This window comes from Chanodichthys erythropterus, chromosome 2 (assembly GCF_024489055.1).
Source record: "Chanodichthys erythropterus isolate Z2021 chromosome 2, ASM2448905v1, whole genome shotgun sequence".
NCBI classification, from domain to species: Eukaryota; Metazoa; Chordata; class Actinopteri; order Cypriniformes; family Xenocyprididae; genus Chanodichthys; species Chanodichthys erythropterus.
In genome coordinates, this window is record NC_090222.1 from 5,200,739 (window position 1) to 5,220,391 (window position 19,653).

General features: G+C 39.5%; 1 protein-coding gene across 27 annotated transcripts in view; it reads left to right on the forward strand.

The window, feature by feature from the left end:
- plecb (plectin b) overlaps positions 1-19,314 on the forward strand; it is a 188,396-nt gene extending 169,082 nt beyond the window's left edge. For 25 of the 27 annotated variants that reach the window (XM_067400119.1, XM_067400128.1, XM_067400139.1 and 22 more), the window contains 11 exons: positions 30-187; positions 1,119-1,294; positions 1,780-1,918; positions 3,713-4,069; positions 4,581-4,664; positions 4,983-5,087; positions 5,282-5,380; positions 7,350-10,703; positions 10,923-17,977; positions 18,261-18,362; positions 18,527-19,314. In XM_067400119.1, the coding sequence (XP_067256220.1) occupies positions 30-187; positions 1,119-1,294; positions 1,780-1,918; positions 3,713-4,069; positions 4,581-4,664; positions 4,983-5,087; positions 5,282-5,380; positions 7,350-10,703; positions 10,923-17,039 (10,589 nt within the window). In that variant the 3' untranslated portion in view covers positions 17,040-17,977; positions 18,261-18,362; positions 18,527-19,314. The remainder of the gene's footprint in view (positions 1-29; positions 188-1,118; positions 1,295-1,779; positions 1,919-3,712; positions 4,070-4,580; positions 4,665-4,982; positions 5,088-5,281; positions 5,381-7,349; positions 10,704-10,922; positions 17,978-18,260; positions 18,363-18,526) is intronic. The other 2 variants (XM_067400273.1, XM_067400110.1) reach the window with 1 other exon arrangement.
- The last annotated feature ends 339 nt before the right edge of the window (positions 19,315-19,653 follow it).

Below are 19,653 nucleotides of genomic sequence, written 5' to 3' on the forward strand. Positions count from 1 at the left end.
CCATATTAACAAATCTTTTGTGTTCACAGGCGAGCAGGATGAATCCATATGCAAGTCGTACATCACCCAAATCAAAAACCTGCGCGTGCAGATCGAAGATTGCGAGTCTCGCACAGTGGCCCGTATCCGACAGCCTGCGGGTAAAGATCCGCTCATAGACTGCAATCAGAAGAGTGCGGAACAGAAGGTACGACAGAAAAATCACTGTCTTGCCCACAACCTTTCTTTTCCTTTTATCCAGGTAAAAACTCCTGTGCAACTGAAATATGTGTATACATATTTTAATCATATTTGTGATTGTGATGAATGAGCAAATTTCACGAAACCTGTCAAAAACAAAAACACGGGTTTAATTTATGGCCATTGCTATTTTTTTACCTTGTGTTATTTTTCATGACTACAGTATTTCCCTCAAATTTTCTTCTTATTGTAATGCATCCAGATGTTTTGTAGCTCATTTATTGCAATAGTGAGTTTACATCTCGCAATTTAGATTTTTTTCTCAGAATTAAATGATATAAAGTCGCAATTGCGAGAAATAAAGTGAGAACTGCAAGATATAAACTCGCAATTCAATTGGACTTTATAACTACCAATTACGAGTTTATATCTCACAATTCTCACTTTATTTCATTGCAAGTTTATATTATGCTACTATAATTTACTGTATTATGCTACTATAATTCATAATTGCAAGATATAAACATGCAATTGTGAGAAAAAAAGTTTATATCTTGCACTGCTTACTTTATATCATGCATTTCTGAGAAAAAAAGTCTGAATTGTGAGGTAAAAAGTTGCAATTACCTCTTTTATTTTTTATTCCATGGTGGAAACAAGCTTCCATAAAATTCTTATTACCATAGTGCAGAATAAATTAAAGACAGAACAACAAATACTGAAACAATTTGAGGTATAAAAGTAATGAGAATGAGATTGTTTTCCCCCTGAAAATAATGTTCCAATATAAAAAATATGAAGCTGAAATTACGCTGGCATTTTTTATTTATTTTTTTTTTTTTTGATTATGGTGTCAAAATATGACTTGGAACATTTTCTTTGTCATATTTAACAAAATGGATGAGATCTTCTGAGAGTTTCTGTTTCTGCTCAAACAGAAAGTGCATGCAGAGTTGGAAGGCATTAAGAAGAACCTGGATAAAGTGTCTCAGAAAGCTGAGGAGGTCCTGGCCTCCCCGGAGCAGTCCAGCACTCCCGTCCTGCGCTCAGAGCTGGCTGTCACCCTGCAGAAGATGGACCAAACCTATAACCTGTCCTCAGTGTACCTGGAGAAGTAAGAACCACTCTTACCTACGCAGTATTTGTCTTTGCACTACATTTCCATTGTTCAGAATACCAGTCGTAAGCATGCTGCTTTTCATGTGTTTTGTCTACAATTAATTAGTGTGTACGCTACATGTCAAATATATTAAATAATTAAGATTTTTTGAAAGAAGTCTCTTATGTTCATCAAGGCTGCAAAAACTGCTGATAATAATAAGAAATGTTTCTTGAGCAGCAAATCATCATATTAGAATGATTTCTGAACGATCATGTGACACTGAAGACTGGAGAAATTATGCTGAAAATTCAACTTTGATCACTGGAATAAATTACATTTTGCAATATATTCAATGTTACAGTCAAATAAATGAAATAAAATGCAGCCTTGGTGGGCAGAAGAGACTCTTAATCATTTCAAACTTTTGACCGGTAGTGTATTATTATTATGTACTAATTTAATCAGGAATAAGATTAGCTCAACTCTTTCCTCTGTAGACTCAAGACAATAGAAATTGTGATCCAGAACACAAAAGGGGCAGAAGATGTCGTGAAGAAATATGAGAACCGCCTGCGTGAGGTTCACACGGTTCCTTCAAACATCCAGGAGGTGGAGAACTACTGTTCTGAGCTCAAGGTAACATCGGATGGAAAATTTAGTGTCTTTGTTTTATATGACACTAGGTGAATACTACTTATTTAATATGTAGATGATGATGTAGATCAGTGCTTGACTCAAAGACTCCTGTCCACAACAATATTCGAAGGACCAGCATTCTTAGTTTCCTTAATTTAAATTTCAGGATTCCAGAAGTTTTAAGTGAAAAAAAAAGAGGCTATCAGTATTTTAAGCCAATTCAAACTGAGTTTAGTGGACATTTAATTGTCAATTCTGTTGCACCAAACTTAATAGCAAAATAATGTCTGTGTTCAAACAGGTTTCCCAATCCCAAATTCTCTCATCATTTACTCACCCTCATACAAATATGTATGATCTTCTTCTTTCTGTGGAACATGAAAGAAGGTACAAACCCGATTCCAGAAACGTTGGGACACTATACAGATTGTGAATAAAAACAGAATGCAATGATGTGGAAATTTCAAATGTTAATATTTTATTCAGAATATAACATAGATGGCATATCAAATGTTTAAACTGAGAAAATGTATCATTTTAAGGGAAAAATAAGTTGATTTTAAATTTCATGGCATCAACACATCTCAAAAAAGTTGGGACAAGGCCATGTTTACCACTGTGTGGCATCCCCTCTTCTTTTTATAACAGTCTGCAAACGTCTGGGGACTGAGGAGACAAGTTGCTCAAGTTTAGGAATAGGAATGTTGTCCCATTCTTGTCCAATACAGGCTTCTAGTTGCTAAACTGTCTTAGGTCTTCTTTGTCGCATCTTCCTCTTTATGATGCGCCAAATGTTTTCTATGGGTGAAAGATCTGGACTGCAGGCTGGCCATTTCAGTACCCGGATCCTCCTTCTACGCAGCCATGATGTTGTAATTGATGCAGTATGTGGTCTGGCATTGTCATGATGGAAAATGCAAGGTCTTCCCTAAAAGAGATGACATCTGGATGGGAGCATATGTTGTTCTAGAACTTGGATATACCTTTCAGCATTGATGGTGCCTTTCCAGATGTGTAAGCTGCCCATGCCACATGCACTCATGCAACCCCATACCATCAGAGATGCAGGCTTCTGAACTGAGCGCTGATAACAACTTGGGTTGTCCTTGTCCTCTTTAGTCCGGATGACATGGCGTCCCAGTTTTCCAAAAAGAACTTCAAATTTTGATTCGTCTGACCACAGAACAGTTTTCCACTTTGCCACAGTTCATTTTAAATGAGCCTTGGCCCAGAGAAAACGCCTGCGCTTCTGGATCATGTTTAGATATGGCTTCTTTTTTGACCTATAGAGTTTTAGCCGGCAACGGCAAATGGCACAGTGGATTGTGTTCACCGACAATGTTTTCTGGAAGTATTCCTGAGCCCATGTTGTGATTTCCATTACAGTAGCAATCCTGTATGTGATGCAGTGCCGTCTAAGGGCCTGAAAATCACGGGCATCCAGTATGGTTGGGTAGCAGTATTTGTACAGTGTCCCAACGTTTTTGGAATCAGGTTTGTATTTTAAAGAATGTTGGTATTCACTTCCATTATTTGGACCAAAAAATACAGTGGAAGTCAATGGGAACCGAAACTGTTTGGTTACCAACATTCTTCAAAATACAGGTTTGGAAAGACAAGATGGTGAGTAATTGATGACAGAATATTCATTTATGGGTGGACTGTTGACTGAGACAAAACTTTTTGCCCAATTGGTTATTTTAATGAAAAAGCATATATACTGTCTACTGTATGTACAATGTAGTTACATTAATTATATTTTGGGATTAAGTCAACTTGTTCTTGTATGTTCAGAAAATGCGCGTGGAGGCAGAAACCCAGCGGCCTGTGTTTGATGATATGGAGGGTGAGCTGGCCAAGGCCACATCGGTCAGCCAGCGCATGCTTCAGGTTTACACTGAACGGGACACTGAGCTAGAACACTACAGACAGCTCCTGAGCAGCCTGCAGGACCGCTGGCGCGCCGTCTTCGCCCAAATCGACCTGCGTCATCGCGAGCTGGAGCAGCTTGGCCGGCAACAGGGCTACTACAGGGAGAGCTACGACTGGCTCATCCGCTGGATCGCAGATGCCAAACAGCGGCAGGAGAAGATCCAGGCAGTGCCTATAATTGACAGCAAGACACTAAAAGAACAACTGGCACAGGAGAAGGTACTGAATGACACAAGCTTTCTATAAAGGGTGTTTCAAACTGCGCTTAACCCATCTCTATAACCCTGGGCTACTTATTTCAAACTGTGGTTTAAAAAAAAATCATTACCAGCTTTATAAAGTTGCACATCATAAACATCGGCTATGTTTTTATTCCAATGTCTAAGTGAGCTAAAAATAACAATGGCCAATGACATCAAATATATTAATTGAAGTGATAAAGTATTATTTTTGTATTATGTTTCTGAGAGTTAAGTGCCAACATTTCCACAGATTGACAAACAGGGTTTACAAATGTACATCTTGAAATTAGAACAAAGTTTTAGCAGTGTGAAATATGGAAGATCAATAAATTATGAAAAAATCTCAGAAGAGGAGCTTCTGGAATATTTATTTCTGTGCATTAGTTCTCTGATACACATTCATTTATTTTTTTATTTATTTTTTTTATTGCTTTTTGTTGGCACATTGAAAAGGTAGAAATATAATATACTGACTTTTTCCCTCACAGAAACTTCTTGAAGAGATTGAGAAAAACAAAGAGAAAGTTGATGAGTGTCAGAAATATGCCAAAGCTTACATTGATACAATAAAGGTAAGAGATTTATACATTTGAATATAATTTACAATGTAATTTACTCCTGTGATGCAAAGCTGAATTTTCAGCATCATTACTCCATTCTTCAGTGTCACATGATCCTTTTAAAAATCATTCCATTATGTTGTAACATGTTTTCCACAAAAATGTGAAGCAGCACAACTGTTTTCAACATTGTTAATGATCAGAAATGTTTCGTGATCAACAAATCAACATATTAGAATGATTTCTGAAGGCTCATGTGACACTGAAGATTTTTGTTTTTGGTTTGCTACAATCGTTATTATTATTATTATTATTATTTATTTTTTTCAGGATTATGAACTACAGTTGGTTGCCTACAAAGCTCAGGTAGAACCTCTGACTTCTCCTTTGAAGAAAACCAAGATGGACTCTGCTTCTGATAACATAATTCAAGAGGTTGGAAATGCTCATAGATCAGTTCATTCTAATTTATACATTTGCATTAGTGGATTACTCATGTTTGCATAGATTGCTGTGGTGTTTTATCATTTTAAATGTACAATTATGTTATCTTGTAATCTTGTAAAATAGTACAGCCGACCTACTGATATCATCTGAATGATCAAAATGCTTTATCTTTTTCATCATAGTATGTAACTCTGAGAACTCGCTATAGTGAACTGATGACGCTTACCAGTCAGTACATCAAGTTCATCACAGACTCACAGCGGCGCTTGGAGGACGAGGAGGTGCGTGACACCAAAGGGACCCTATTCATACCAGACTAACTCAACACACTAACATTAACAAATCCAACCAACCCCTCATTAAAAAAATCATCTAGATATACTTAATGTATGGGTGACTCAACATTTATTCTGTCATTTTGGAAACAAAAGCTGTATGTGACAAACAGAAGTAAGCGACAGGTAGAATAAATATGTCCTGTCCAAATTATGTCTTGCTTAAAAAATAAGCATTAATAATCACGTTATCTTTCAAGTAAAATTTCTATTTTTTACACATTTATTTTAGAAAAGTTAGAATAGCTTATCATTTGAAGATAAATTTTTACATTTATTTTTTATTTTTTAAATCGCCAACACTTTCCAGCAGCTGTTGAGGTATTTTGAAATATTTTAACAGAGCATAACATGTTATATTTGTACGTCAGACAGTGTCTGATACACACTAGGGAAAGCAAGTTGAATGAGGCCCACTTTTCCTATATGCTTTTCTCTTTTCTCACTACTGTATGTCTTTCAAACCCTAACCTTTGGTTTCTTTGCTTCTCCTAACTGCTTGCCAGTGCTTTGTCTTGATGATTGCTTGATCTTTTTTGGGCTCTAAAGAGGTAAAACTTTTCACTACGCTCTAGTCATCTTCATAGTCATGTTCCAATATCCCTCTTCATGAATATTCTGAATTTCCTCCCATCAAGCTTATACTATTTAGCCTTTTTTTTTTTTTTTTTTTGTAAATGTTATTGTACTTTTGTTCATTGTAGTTTTCTGATTCTCATAGCTATATTCTCTTAACTATAGCTATTCTCATAGAGTAAGTGTAAATAATTTTCTTTGAGAATCAGATTCCTACTGCCCTTATTTTTTTATTTTTCAAAGTAACTTGTAATGCTTTTTTCATCCTAACCCCTCCTCTTTATCTGTGGATCTGGACCTGCTTGTCTGCCTGAATCATTGCTTTTAACACCTATAGCTTACTTTCCATTGCTAACGTTGGAGTACTTGCTTGCACTAATGGTATTTAGTTGTTCTGTTCATCTCACTATTTGGTCTGGCCACCAAATCAGGTTGTCTGAATGATGATATATCTTTAGAAAGTCAGGATTTTTTTGTTAACACACTTAAAGTTGAGTTAATTGTGTGCTCAGTTTTCATCCATTCATCTAGTTTATAACAAAAGCATAGTGATTGCATACTATTAGACAGTTTTTTTCTTGAATCACTTTGATTAACTGGAAATGGTTTTCAGAGTGCTACCATTTGGGAGCTTCTCCCTCGCATGTCATGAGAGTATAGTGTTTTAAAGCAATGTCTTGTGTCTCCATACATTAATTATATCATATTTGACTATTAATTTATCTTAACCTCATTTGTCATGTTTGCATCTATACCTGTCTTTCTTTGAGCTAAACAAAAACCTTAACACTTAAAGAATTAGTTCACCGAAAACATGAAAAATTCTGTCATCATTTGCTCATCCTCATGTTATTCCAAACCTCAAATTCTTGCTACCATGGAACAAAATGGTGACTTTTTGATAATGTTAATTTTGTTTTATGCCATGCAATTACGATGAATGAGATTTGAAGCTTTCAAACTTCAAAAGTGACAAAGGATGCTGACAGTCATCCATACAACTTTTGTGCTGTTTTCCACGTTTTCTGAAGATATATAATAGCTTCAGAAAACTTAGAATATAATGCACCAGTCACTTTTATGGTACTTTCATGGTCATTTTGTAGCTTGACTTCTCCAGTTGTCATTATGTTGAAAAGACTGGCTAAGATATTCTTTAAAAAAATCACCTTTTGTGTTCCACGGAAGAATAATATAATAGAAAGTCATGCAGGTTTGAAATGACAGAGTTAATAAATGATGATAGCATTTTCATGTTTTGGTAAACTAAATCTTTTAACACCCTGTCATGCTTGATCTTAATCATAATTTTCTTTACCATTTACTTCCACTAATACAGAAAGCTGCTGAGAAACTTAAAGCAGAAGAGAGGAAAAAAATGGCTGAAATGCAGGCAGAGTTAGACAAACAGAAGCAGCTAGCTGAAGCTCATGCCAAGGCCATTGCCAAAGCGGAGAAAGAGGCACAGGAGCTCAAGCTCATGATGCAAGAGGAGGTTAGCAAAAGAGAGATTGTTGCTGTGGATGCTGAAAGGCAAAAGCAGAACATCCAGCTGGAGCTGCATGAGCTCAAAAACCTCTCCGAACAACAGATCAAATCAAAGAGTCAACAAGTGGAGGAGGCTCTGCAAAGCCGAACCAAAATAGAAGAAGAGATCCGCATCATAAGACTTCAGTTGGAAACTACAGTAAAGCAGAAGTCCACTGCAGAGGATGAGGTGAGGCAGCTTCGAGACAAGGCTGCAGAGGCGGAGAGACTTCGCAAAGTTGCTCAGGAGGAGGCTGAGAAACTTCGCAAACAGGTCAATGAGGAGACCCAGAAGAAGCGAATGGCGGAGGAAGAGTTAAAGCTGAAGTCTGAAGCAGAGAAAGAGGCTGCCAGGCAGAAGCAGAAAGCCCTGGATGACCTTGAGAAGCTCAAGATGCAGGCTGAGGAAGCAGAGAGACACATGAAGCAGGCTGAGATTGAGAAAGACCGACAAATTAAGCTCGCTCAAGAGGTAGCTCAGAAAAGTGCCACTGCTGAGCTGCAGAGCAAGCGCATGTCCTTCGTCGAGAAGACATCCAAACTCGAGGAGTCACTCCGAGAAAAGCACGGTACTGTCATTCAACTGCAGGAGGAGGCAGAACGCCTCAAAAAGCAACAGGAAGAGGCAGACAAGGCAAGGGAGGAGGCTGAGAAAGAGCTTGAAAAATGGAGACAAAAAGCCAATGAAGCCCTTCGTCTAAGGCTCCAGGCAGAGGAAGAGGCCCACAAAAAGACTCTTGCACAGGAAGAGGCTGAAAAACAGAAAGATGACGCTGAACGGGAGGCCAAAAAACGGGCCAAAGCTGAAGAGTCTGCCCTGAAACAGAAAGACATGGCTGAGCAAGAACTTGATCGGCAGAGGAAGCTTGCAGAGAGCACAGCACAGCAGAAGCTTTCAGCAGAGCATGAGTTGATCCGCTTGAGAGCTGATTTTGATCATGCTGAGCAACAGAGATCTCTGCTTGATGATGAACTGTACCGTCTTAAGAATGAGGTCAGTGCCGCAGAGCAGCAGCGGAAGCAGCTTGAAGATGAGCTTTCCTCAGTTAGAAGTGAAATGGACATACTTTTGCAGCTGAAGTCTAAGGCTGAAAAGGATAGCATGTCTACCACTGAAAAGAGTAAACAACTATTGGAAGCTGAAGCTGCTAAACTGAGGGATCTTGCAGATGAAGCAGCCAAACTCCGTGCCATTGCTGAAGAGGCAAAGAAGCAGAGGCAAGTGGCTGAGGAGGAAGCTGCAAGGCAGAGAGCAGAAGCAGAGAGAATTCTCAAAGAGAAACTTACTGCCATTAATGAGGCCACTCGCTTGAAAACTGAGGCAGAGATAGCTCTTAAAGAAAAGGAGGCTGAAAATGAACGCCTGAGAAGGAATGCTGAGCTTGAGGCTTACCAGAGAAAAGCTCTTGAAGATCAGGCAAGCCAGCACAAGCAAGACATTGAGCAGAAGATCGACAAGCTCAAGAAATCCTCTGAAATGGAATTGGAAAGACAGAAAACAATTGTGGATGAAACACTTAAACAGAAAAGAATAGTTGAAGAGGAGATTCGTATCTTGAAACTTAACTTTGAGAAGGCTTCATCTGGCAAGCTTGATTTGGAGCTTGAACTGAATAAGCTGAAGAATATTGCTGAGGAAACACAACAAAGCAAACTACAAGCTGAGGAGGAGGCAGAGAAGCTACGTAAGCTTGCCCTTGAAGAAGAAAAAAGAAGAAGGGAGGCTGAAGAAAAACTGAAAAAGATAACTGCCGCAGAACAGGAAGCAGCTCGACAGCGCCAAGCTGCCCAAGAAGAAGTGGAGCGTCTCAAAAAGAAAGCAGATGAGGCCAGAAAGCAGAAAGAAGATGCTGATAAAGAAGCTGAGAGGCAAATACATGCTGCCAGAGATGCTGCTGAGAAAGCAATTACAGCTGAACAGCAAATCCAAAGTGTTCTTGTTCAGCAGAAAGAAGACAGCCTGGTACAGAAAAGGCTCAGGGAGGAGTTTGAGAAAGCTAAAAAGCTTGCCCAAGAAGCAGAAAAGGCCAAAGAAAAGGCAGAGAGAGAGGCTGCCCTCCTCCGCCAACAAGCAGAAGATGCAGAGCGTCAGCGTCAGGCTGCCGAGGTTGAAGCAGCCAATCAGGCCAAAGCCCAAGAAGACGCTGAGAGGCTCAGAATAGAGGCAGAGCTAGAGGCCGAGAAGCGAACCCAGGCTGAGACAGCAGCACTGAAACAAAAACAGCTAGCTGATGAGGAGATGGTTAGGCACAAGAAACTTGCAGAACAGACACTTAAGCAGAAATCTCAGGTTGAGCAAGAGCTCACTAAAGTGAAACTGCGGTTGGATGAGACAGACAAACAGAAGACTCTCCTGGATGATGAGCTTCATCGCCTGAAGGACGAGGTTGGTGATGCTGTTAAACAGAAAGCCCAGGTAGAAGAGGAACTGTTCAAAGTCAAGATTCAAATGGAAGAGCTCATCAAACTTAAGCTTAGAATTGAAGAGGAGAATCAGCGTCTCATCCAGAAAGACAAAGATAATACTCAACAATTCTTGGCTGAAGAGGCTGAGAACATGAAAAAGCTTGCTGAGGAGGCTGCCAGGCTCAGCATTGAGGCCCAGGAGGCTGCTCGCATGAGACATCTTGCAGAGGCTGACCTTGCAGAGCAAAGAGCACTTGCTGAAAAGATGCTTAAAGAAAAGATGCAAGCCATTCAGGAGGCGTCTAAACTTAGAGCAGAGGCAGAAATGCTACAGAGACAGAAAGACCTTGCTCAAGAGCAAGCCCAAAAGCTGCTTGAAGACAAACAAATGATGCAGCAACGGCTTGAGGAGGAAACTGAGGGCTTCCAAAAATCATTGGAGGCTGAACGCAGGAGACAGTTGGAGATAGCAGCTGAGGCAGAGAAACTTAGACTTCAGGTTTCCCAGCTCAGTGATGCACAGTCTAAAGCTGAGAAGGAAGCCAAGAAATTCAAGAAGCAGGCAGATGAGATTAGTGCCCGACTTCATCAGACCGAGCTTGCCACCAAAGAAAAATTGACAGTTGTTGAAAAATTGGAAATACAGAGATTGAGCAGTAACAAAGAAGCAGATGACTTGCGCAAAGCCATTGCTGATCTTGAGAATGAGAAGGCAAAATTGAAAAAAGAGGCTGAAGAGTTACAGAAAAAGTCCAAAGAGGTATTGTGTAAAAGATGGCATAAATTGTTGCGTATGTCATTGTTAACCCTCTTTCCGAAAACTAACATTGCTTTTTTTTACAATTATGTTTCTATATTTAATTATAATCCATAATTCTTTCTCATTAATCTTAAAATTGACATTTACTTCATTGAAAATTATTTGTCTGAATGTTTTTTAGCACTGTTTTAACATTGTTCATTGTTTCTTCTTTTACAGATGGCAAATGCTCAGCAAGAACAAATTAAACAGGAGAAAACTATTCTCCAGCAGACATTTATGTCAGAAAAGGAGATGCTGTTGAAGAAGGAAAAACAAATTGAGGATGAAAGGAAGAGGTTAGAGGGCCAATTTGAAGAAGAGGTCAAAAAGTCAAAAGCCCTAAAAGATGAACAAGAACGTCAAAGAAAACAAATGGAGGACGAAAAGATGAAACTTAAGGCCACTATGGATGCTGCTCTGATGAAACAGAAAGAGGCTGAAAAAGAAATGCTCAACAAGCAGAAAGAAATGCAAGAACTTGAGAGGAAAAAGTTTGAACAAGAAAGGATGCTTGCTGAGGAAAACCAGCAACTGCGTGAGAAACTTCAGCAGCTCGAGGTTGCTCAAAAACTCACCCAGGAGATTCACATCCAGACGGAATACAAAAAAGTCCTCAATGGTCAAAGTATTTCTGATGAAGTTGACAGCTCACATGGTTTCCCTGCATTATCTTTCGATGGCATTCGTGAGAAAGTGCCTGCAAGTAGACTTTTTGACATAGGACTTTTAAGCAAAATGGATTATGATAGGCTCCAGAGTGGTGACACCACAATCCAAGAACTCAGCAAGACAGACAAACTTAAAACAGTTCTTAAGGGCAAGAACTGCATTGGTGGCCTGCTTGTTCATCCAAATCAAAAAATGCCCATCTATCAAGCCATCAAGGAAAAAAAGATTGCTCCTGGGACAGGTCTAGTCCTGCTGGAGGCACAGGCCGCTTCTGGATACATAATTGACCCAGTTAAAAACAAGAAACTCTCTGTCAATGAGGCAGTTAAAGAGGGTCTAATTGGACCTGAACTTCACAACAAGATGCTGTCTGCAGAGAGAGCTGTCACTGGTTACAAGGATCCATACACAGAGGCAAAGATCTCCCTCTTTGAAGCTATGAAGAAAGGTCTCATTGGAGAGGATCATGCAATCAGATTGCTTGAGGCTCAGATAGCAACAGGTGGCATTATTGATCCAGTCAACAGTCATCGTGTGCCAACTGAAATAGCCTATAAGCAGGGTCAGTTTGATGCAGCCACCAATAAAATCCTGCAAAATCCAACAGATGATGTGAAGGGATTCTATGATCCAAACACCCAAGAAAATCTGACTTACTGCCAGCTGATAGAAAGGTGTGTTGCTGATCCAGAAACAGGACTGCTTCTTTTGCCCATTTCTGAGGAGGCTGCTCTAAATGCCAGGATATTCACAGATGAGGAAACAAGGGATGTCTTTGACAAGACAACTGTGTCTCTGCCATTTGGTAGGTTCAAAGGAAAGACTGTGACCATCTGGGAGATTATAAACTCTGAGTACTTCACAGAGGACCAGAAAAAAGATCTTATCCGACAATACAAAACTGGAAAAATCACAGTTGAAAAGATCATCAGAATTGTTCTAACTGTGGCAGAGGAAAAAGAGAAAAAGAATGAGCTTGCCTTTGATGGCCTGAGAGCACCTGTACCTGCTACAAAACTTCTTGAATCCAAAGTTATTGACAAAGACCTCTATAACAAGTTGCAGAAAGGACAACTGCTGGTAAAAGATGTGTCTGAGATGGAGCATGTGCGCAATGCCTTGAAAGGCACTAACTGCATTGCAGGAGTAATTATTGACTCAACCAAACAAACAATGTCCTTTTATGATGCCATGAAAAGGGACATGATGAGACCTGGGCCTGCTCTTAATCTCTTGGAAGCACAAGCTGCTACAGGATATGTCGTAGATCCTGTTAAAAACCAGAAACTTACAGTAGATGAGGCTGTCAAAGCAGGTGTTGTCGGTCCAGAGCTTCATGAAAAACTACTGTCTGCAGAGAGAGCTGTCACAGGCTACAAAGATCCTTACACTGGAAAAACAATTTCTTTGTTTGAGGCTATGAACAAAGATCTGATCATGAAGGAACAGGGAATTCGGCTGCTTGATGCACAACTGGCAACCGGAGGCATTATTGATCCTGTTCAAAGTCACCGTATTCCACATGACATTGCATGCATGAAGGGCAGTTTTGATGATGCAACCCACAAGATTTTGACCAACCCAACTGATGACGTTAAGGGATACTTTGACCCAAACACTCAGGAATATGTCACTTATATGCAGCTTCATAAAAGGTGTGTCACTGACAAAAAGACTGGCTTTCAGCTTCTTCCATTGTCTGAGCATGCCATCAATGCCAAGGAGGTGTTGAAGTTTACTGATGCCCAGACCAAAGACTCAATGACTCAGGCAACTGTTGAAGTTCAGAGTGGACCTTTCAAAGGAAGAAAAGTTACCATATGGGAGCTCATTAACTCTGACTATCTCACTGAGGAGCAAAGACTTGACTTAATAAGGCAATACAGATCTGGGAAAATGACAATTGAGAAGATTACAAAGATTTTAATTGTAATTGTCACTGAGAAAGATGCCAAGAAACAAGAAGAGGGTTACTTTAAGGGACTTAGGGCACCAGTTCCAGCCAAGTCATTATTTGACTCCAAAATCATTGACAAGTCTACCTATGATTTGCTGGAACAAAGTAAAAACACTCCAAAAGAGGTCAGCAAAAACTCTTCAGTCAACAAGTATCTCCAAGGCTCTGAGAGCATTGCTGGAGTTTACCTTGAGCCTACAAAAGAGAAAGTCAGCATCTACCAAGCAATGAGAAAGAAATTCCTCAGACAAAACACAGGTATTGCCTTGCTTGAAGCTCAAGCTGCCACAGGATTCATTGTGGATCCATCAAGAAATGAATGTCTCACTGTGGATGATGCAGTTAAAGCCGGACTTGTTGGTCCAGAGCTTCATGAGAAACTTCTCTCTGCTGAAAAAGCTGTCACTGGATACAAAGACCCATTTACAGGCAATAAGATCTCCCTATATCAAGCCATGGAGAAAGACCTTATCCTCAAAGAACATGCCATGCCACTCTTGGAGGCACAGTTGGCAGCAGGTGGAGTTATTGATCCAGTAAACAGTCATCGTATTCCTGTTGAGATTGCAATTCAACGTGGCTATGTTACCAAACAGCTGGCCAGCAGCATTGCTGAAAGCAAGTACTTCTCTGACCCTGCATCTGATGAGAACATATCGTACAAACAGTTGAAAGACAAGTGTATGGCCGATCCTGACACAGGTTTAAATCTACTAAAGCTCTCCAAACCACAGGCCCCAACAGTTGTGGAGAAGACATACCTTTACAGTGAAGAACAAACACAGAGTGATCTATCCACTACCCAGGTTGATCTACCCATTGAAGGTCAGGGCTCTATGTCTCTCTGGGATGTCATGAATTCAAATCTACTACCCGAGGAGCAGAGGGCACAGCTTCTGGAAGAATATCGTTCTGGCAACATTACAAAGGAACGAATGATAATCATTATAATTGAGATTCTGGAGCAGAGAGAAATTATTAAAGGAGGGAACATCCAGACGGGCAGCACAAGAAGACGTCAAATTACTATTGAGGATCTCTACAATGCCCGCATCATTGACCTGGAGACCTACAACCTGTTGAAGAAAGAGAAAAAGACTATGCGTGATGTCATGGAGATGCAAAGTGTTAAGCAGTACTTGTATGGAACTGGCAGTGTTGCTGGTGTGGTGACTGATTCAAATTCCAAAATCAGCATTTATCAAGCAATGAAGAGAGAGATGCTGAAGCCAGACATTGCAATTGGTCTCTTAGAGGCTCAAGCAGCCACTGGATTCATCATCGATCCTGCCAGGAATGAAATGCTAACCGTAGATGAAGCAGTGCGCAAAGGTGTGGTGGGCCCAGAAATTCATGATAAGCTCTTGTCTGCAGAGAGAGCAGTGACTGGGTATAAGGATCCATATAGTGGAAAGGTTGTCTCCCTCTTCCAAGCAATGAAGAAGGACCTTGTGCCCGAGGACTATGCCCTAAGGCTACTTGAAGCTCAAACAGCAACAGGTGGTATTATTGATCCAGAATATAACTTCCACCTGCCAACAGAGATTGCCACACAACGTGGATATATTAACAAAGAGACAAATGAAAAGCTGTCCGATGAGGTTAAAGGATATGTTGATCCATTAACGGATGAAAAGGTTTCATATGCTCAGCTTCTGAAAAGATGCAAGGTTAACAAAGATGGGCTATATCTGTTGTCTCTAGCAGACAGAAGGCTGCTTTTCAAAGGTCTCAGAAAAGAAATAACAATAGAAGAGTTATACCGCTCAAATATCATTGATGAAAAAACAATCAGCGAACTTAATGAGGGGCTACTAACAGTGGAGGAGGTGAGCATTAGATTGCGGAAGTATCTTGAGGGCTCAAGCTGTATTGCTGGCGTGTTTGTGGAGTCTTCTAAAGACCGTCTATCTATCTATCAAGCCATGAAAAAGAACATGATCAGGCCAGGTACTGCTTTTGAGTTGCTGGAAGCTCAAGCAGCCACAGGTTATATCATTGACCCTATCAAGAACCTCAAGTTAACAGTTAATGAAGCAGTTAAGATGGGAATTGTCGGCCCAGAATTCAAAGACAAGCTCCTGTCTGCTGAGAGGGCTGTAACTGGCTATAGAGATCCTTATACAGGCAAAATGATCTCACTATTCCAGGCAATGAAAAAGGGCCTGATTTTGAGAGACCATGGAATTCGCCTTCTCGAGGCACAGATTGCTACTGGAGGAATTATTGACCCAGAGCAAAGCCACCGCTTGCCAGTCGAAATTGCCTACAACCGAGGGTTTTTCGATGAGGAGATGAACGAGATCCTCAGTGACCCATCAGATGACACCAAGGGCTTCTTTGACCCAAACACAGAAGAGAATCTTACCTACCTGCAGCTGATGGAAAGGTGTATTGTAGACCCAGACACAGGTCTTGTGCTCTTGCTTCTAAAAGAAAAGAAACGCGAGAAACAGTCTTCTTCCAAATCATCCGTTCGCAAACGCAGAGTTGTCATTGTAGACCCTGATTCAGGCAAAGAGATGTCTGTGTATGAAGCCTACCGCAAAGGGCTAATTGACCATCAGACTTACCTTGAACTTTCAGAGCAAGAGTGTGAATGGGAAGAAATCACAATGACATCATCAGAAGGGGTAGAAAAGTCTATACTAATTGACCGAAGATCAGGTCGACAGTATGACATTGATGACGCTATTGCACGAGGCCTTATTGACCAGAGTGCAATCGACCAGTACCGCTCCGGCACCCTTTCTATCACAGAATTTGCTGATATGTTATCTGGAAACATGAGTGGTTTTCGTTCCCGATCCTCTTCCTTTGGATCCACCTCCTCTTATCCAATGAGCCCCATACCTTCCATCAAAACTCCTGCAACTGTATGGAATGATCCATCTGAGGAGACAGGTCCTGTGGCTGGAATCCTTGATACAGATAGCCTAGAAAAAGTTTCAGTCACTGAAGCCATGCGTAGGAACTTAGTGGATTCTATAACTGGCCAAAGACTGTTGGAGGCACAGGCTTGCACTGGTGGCATAATAGACCCAACTACTGGAGATAAATTCCCAGTTGCCGAAGCGACAGAGAAGGGTCTTATAGATAGGATAATGGTTGACAGACTCAACTTAGCCCAGAAAGCTTTCCTTGGATTTGAGGATCCTCGCACTAAAGTCAAAATGTCTGCTGCTCAGGCTCTCAAGAAAGGCTGGCTTTATTATGAGGCAGGACAGCGTTTCCTGGAGGTGCAGTATCTTACCGGTGGCCTTATTGAGCCAGAGGCTGAGGCACGTATCTCCTTAGAGGAGGCAATCAGGAAAGGTTCTATTGATGGCCGTACAGCCCAAAAGCTCAGAGATGTGAGTGGTTACACAAAATATCTTACATGTCCCAAAACTAAACTGAAGATCTCCTACAAGGATGCCATGGACAGAAGCATGGTTGAAGAGGGATCTGGCCTTAGACTTCTGGAAGCTTCATCAACATCCAGTAAAGGTCTCTACAGTCCCTACAATGTCAGTGGTGCTGCATCTGCCTCTGGATCTCGGTCTGGGTCCAGGACAGGCTCTAGGTCAGGTTCAAGAAGAGGCAGCATTGATGCTACTGGCTCTGGATTCAGCTTGAACTTCTCATCATCCTCATATACTTCCTCCAGTTACAACCGCAGATTTTAAAGCTGGGCCCCCCTTTCATATAAATGATCACACTACATTTACATAATAAACAGAAATTAATTAGACAAAAAAAGAATGACTTTATTCTACTTTGCATGTATTTGGTATAGGAAAATGCATTCCAAAAACTACCAGTATCTTTTTGTCTGGCAATGGTTAAGTTCCCATTTTATCTAGTTTGGATGCTCTAAGAACTATTAATTACCTGGTTAGCTTTAATCATAGTTCAAGTTATTTCATTTAGGTATATTTCATTTTATACAGATATATTATGTATTTTGAACGTGGTATTTTTATTTTCTTATTTTATACTGAAATACAGCATCTAAATTCAGGAAATGTTAAAATACTGCAAATTACTTTCAGCATTTTGGAGTTTTTTTTGTTTTTGTTTTTTAAATCCAACTCAGATTAAATTGTATTTAATATTACTTATATTGAGTCTATATTTCTACTTATTGTTTTAGAAAATTCTTTTAATACTTCAGTTTATTTCAGGATAATGTACCAGAAAATATACCAAGTTTTACAAAAAAAGAAATTAGATTAACAAAGAGTGGTTATTTTTACATATTTGTATAGATCTAATAGACAGATATATTAGAGCAAATAAAAGTTCAATTTTGTTTTATGGAATGTAAAAAACACTATACCTATGCATAAACACTAAAGGAGAAGCAACCACCTTGTGCAGCAAGCCTATATTTACGTCCCATAAAACTGGAGTTTTCTGTTATGAAAGTCCATTTTTCATTTACTGGATCCAGTCCCTCTCCAAAGTCCTTTGCAAAAGAACTCATTACTCCAGATACTCAAGGCCCAGATTCACTGTCAGTCCTCCACTGATGTGTTATCCAATGAAGATTTCAGATGTCTCAGGTGTCTGATCCATTCCTCACTCATTACATCTGGACAGATCTGGATGAAATGTAGTACTTGTAAGTTGAACTAAATTTACATTTATTGCAGCTGTTTTGTAATGACCACACTGATTTCACATTTCAAAATTCTTTTTATTGTCTCAAAGCCTTTCTTACTCTGTTCTGTCACTGTGCTTTTTAAAACAGCTAGATGATGTTTCTGCAATCTTGAGCAGGTTCTTTATTTAACTGAATGGCATATGTTTGCTTTTCCTTAGTATTTATTGACAGCATTCAGCCATATAATAGTTGTGCCCGTGTCATTAATAGTTTGTGTTTTGTCATGTTTTTCCCCCCACAGAGATCATCAGTTACTAGATATGGACTTGATGATGCCACACATTTGGTCTTGGATCACAAGATAAATGATGCTCATCAGCCGCCTACATCCTTAGACATTCAGGTAGTTTATTATGTTCACATTTACCACCTCTCTATGAGAGTTTGTTTTTGCATTGTATGCATCTATGTTTGATATCAAGTATATTTTGGTTTCCCTTCATTCACTGTTTTGTTGCCTTTTTTGTCATTTTGTTGCTTCATAGTATATTTTTTTAATGTTTTTAGATCCTTACTGAGGGTTTCCTTCTTCCATTGCATCCGCCATTTGCATGAAGACACTAGAGGCTAGGGCTACCTTGAAGTTTGCCTTGGATATCACTGAAAGCTGGACTTTGGAGTTTACACAAAATAATTCAAAGCAACAAAAGAATTGGATCCATTCAATTGATCTTAATGTGGACTTTATTTATGTAGAATCTCTGAGTTCTACTGCCTACATTGTTTCTAGCCCCCAAAATATGTTTTTAAATGAAACACTTGACTTAATGCATTAGATACACTACACATACCCTTGTGTTGCACTTCTCCAGGAGATTACACATTTACATGATACAGATACACACAGATTGCATGATTTATTGAATGTATTTAGGCTCATTTGGTGTATGGCAATTATTATTATTATTATTATTTTTTTTTTTTTCTGTGCCAAAAAATGTTTTGGTCACTTGTTGCCTCCCATGTATTTTTTTTGCTTGTTTTTATATTACTGTGCTGTTGTGTCTTTTGAAAGTACTTGACTTTTTTTCTTTGTTTCTTTCTTTCTTTTTTTCTTTTCTTTTTTGTTGTTGTATATGTAAAATATTTCCGCATGTTTTACTAACTTGCTATAAAGTGTTCTAAAAAGATGAAGAATAGAATTTTGAATTATTACCAATATATGGATATTAGTAAAAGATGTATGAAATACTAACTGGTGGATGAACTTTTTCCTTAAGAGATACTGGTAATAAAAAATGAGTTTTTAAAAACACAATACTCAAGTGTAAATAAATATATTTTGGAAAGATCAGTTCCAGCCTTGTAGAGTTTGTGTTTTCATTAATTGATCATCCATTTCATTATGACATTCCAGCAAATAGCTGGTAAGTTATTATAAGTAATCATGAATCAAAATACCTTTACAAAGCAAGCAACTGAAGAACAAGGATGAATAATCACCAGACAACTTAAACATAAAACCAGAAAATATAATGCAGATGATACTGATTAGAGAAAGTCAGTATTCAGTGCATGGTTTCCTCTGGTGGTATAGCAGTTGAATGACAGGCTCAGATGACATTATGTTAAATCTGTAGGCTGAAAGACAGAACCCAGAGGGGGACACATTTATGGATGGACTGCCTTTCTGC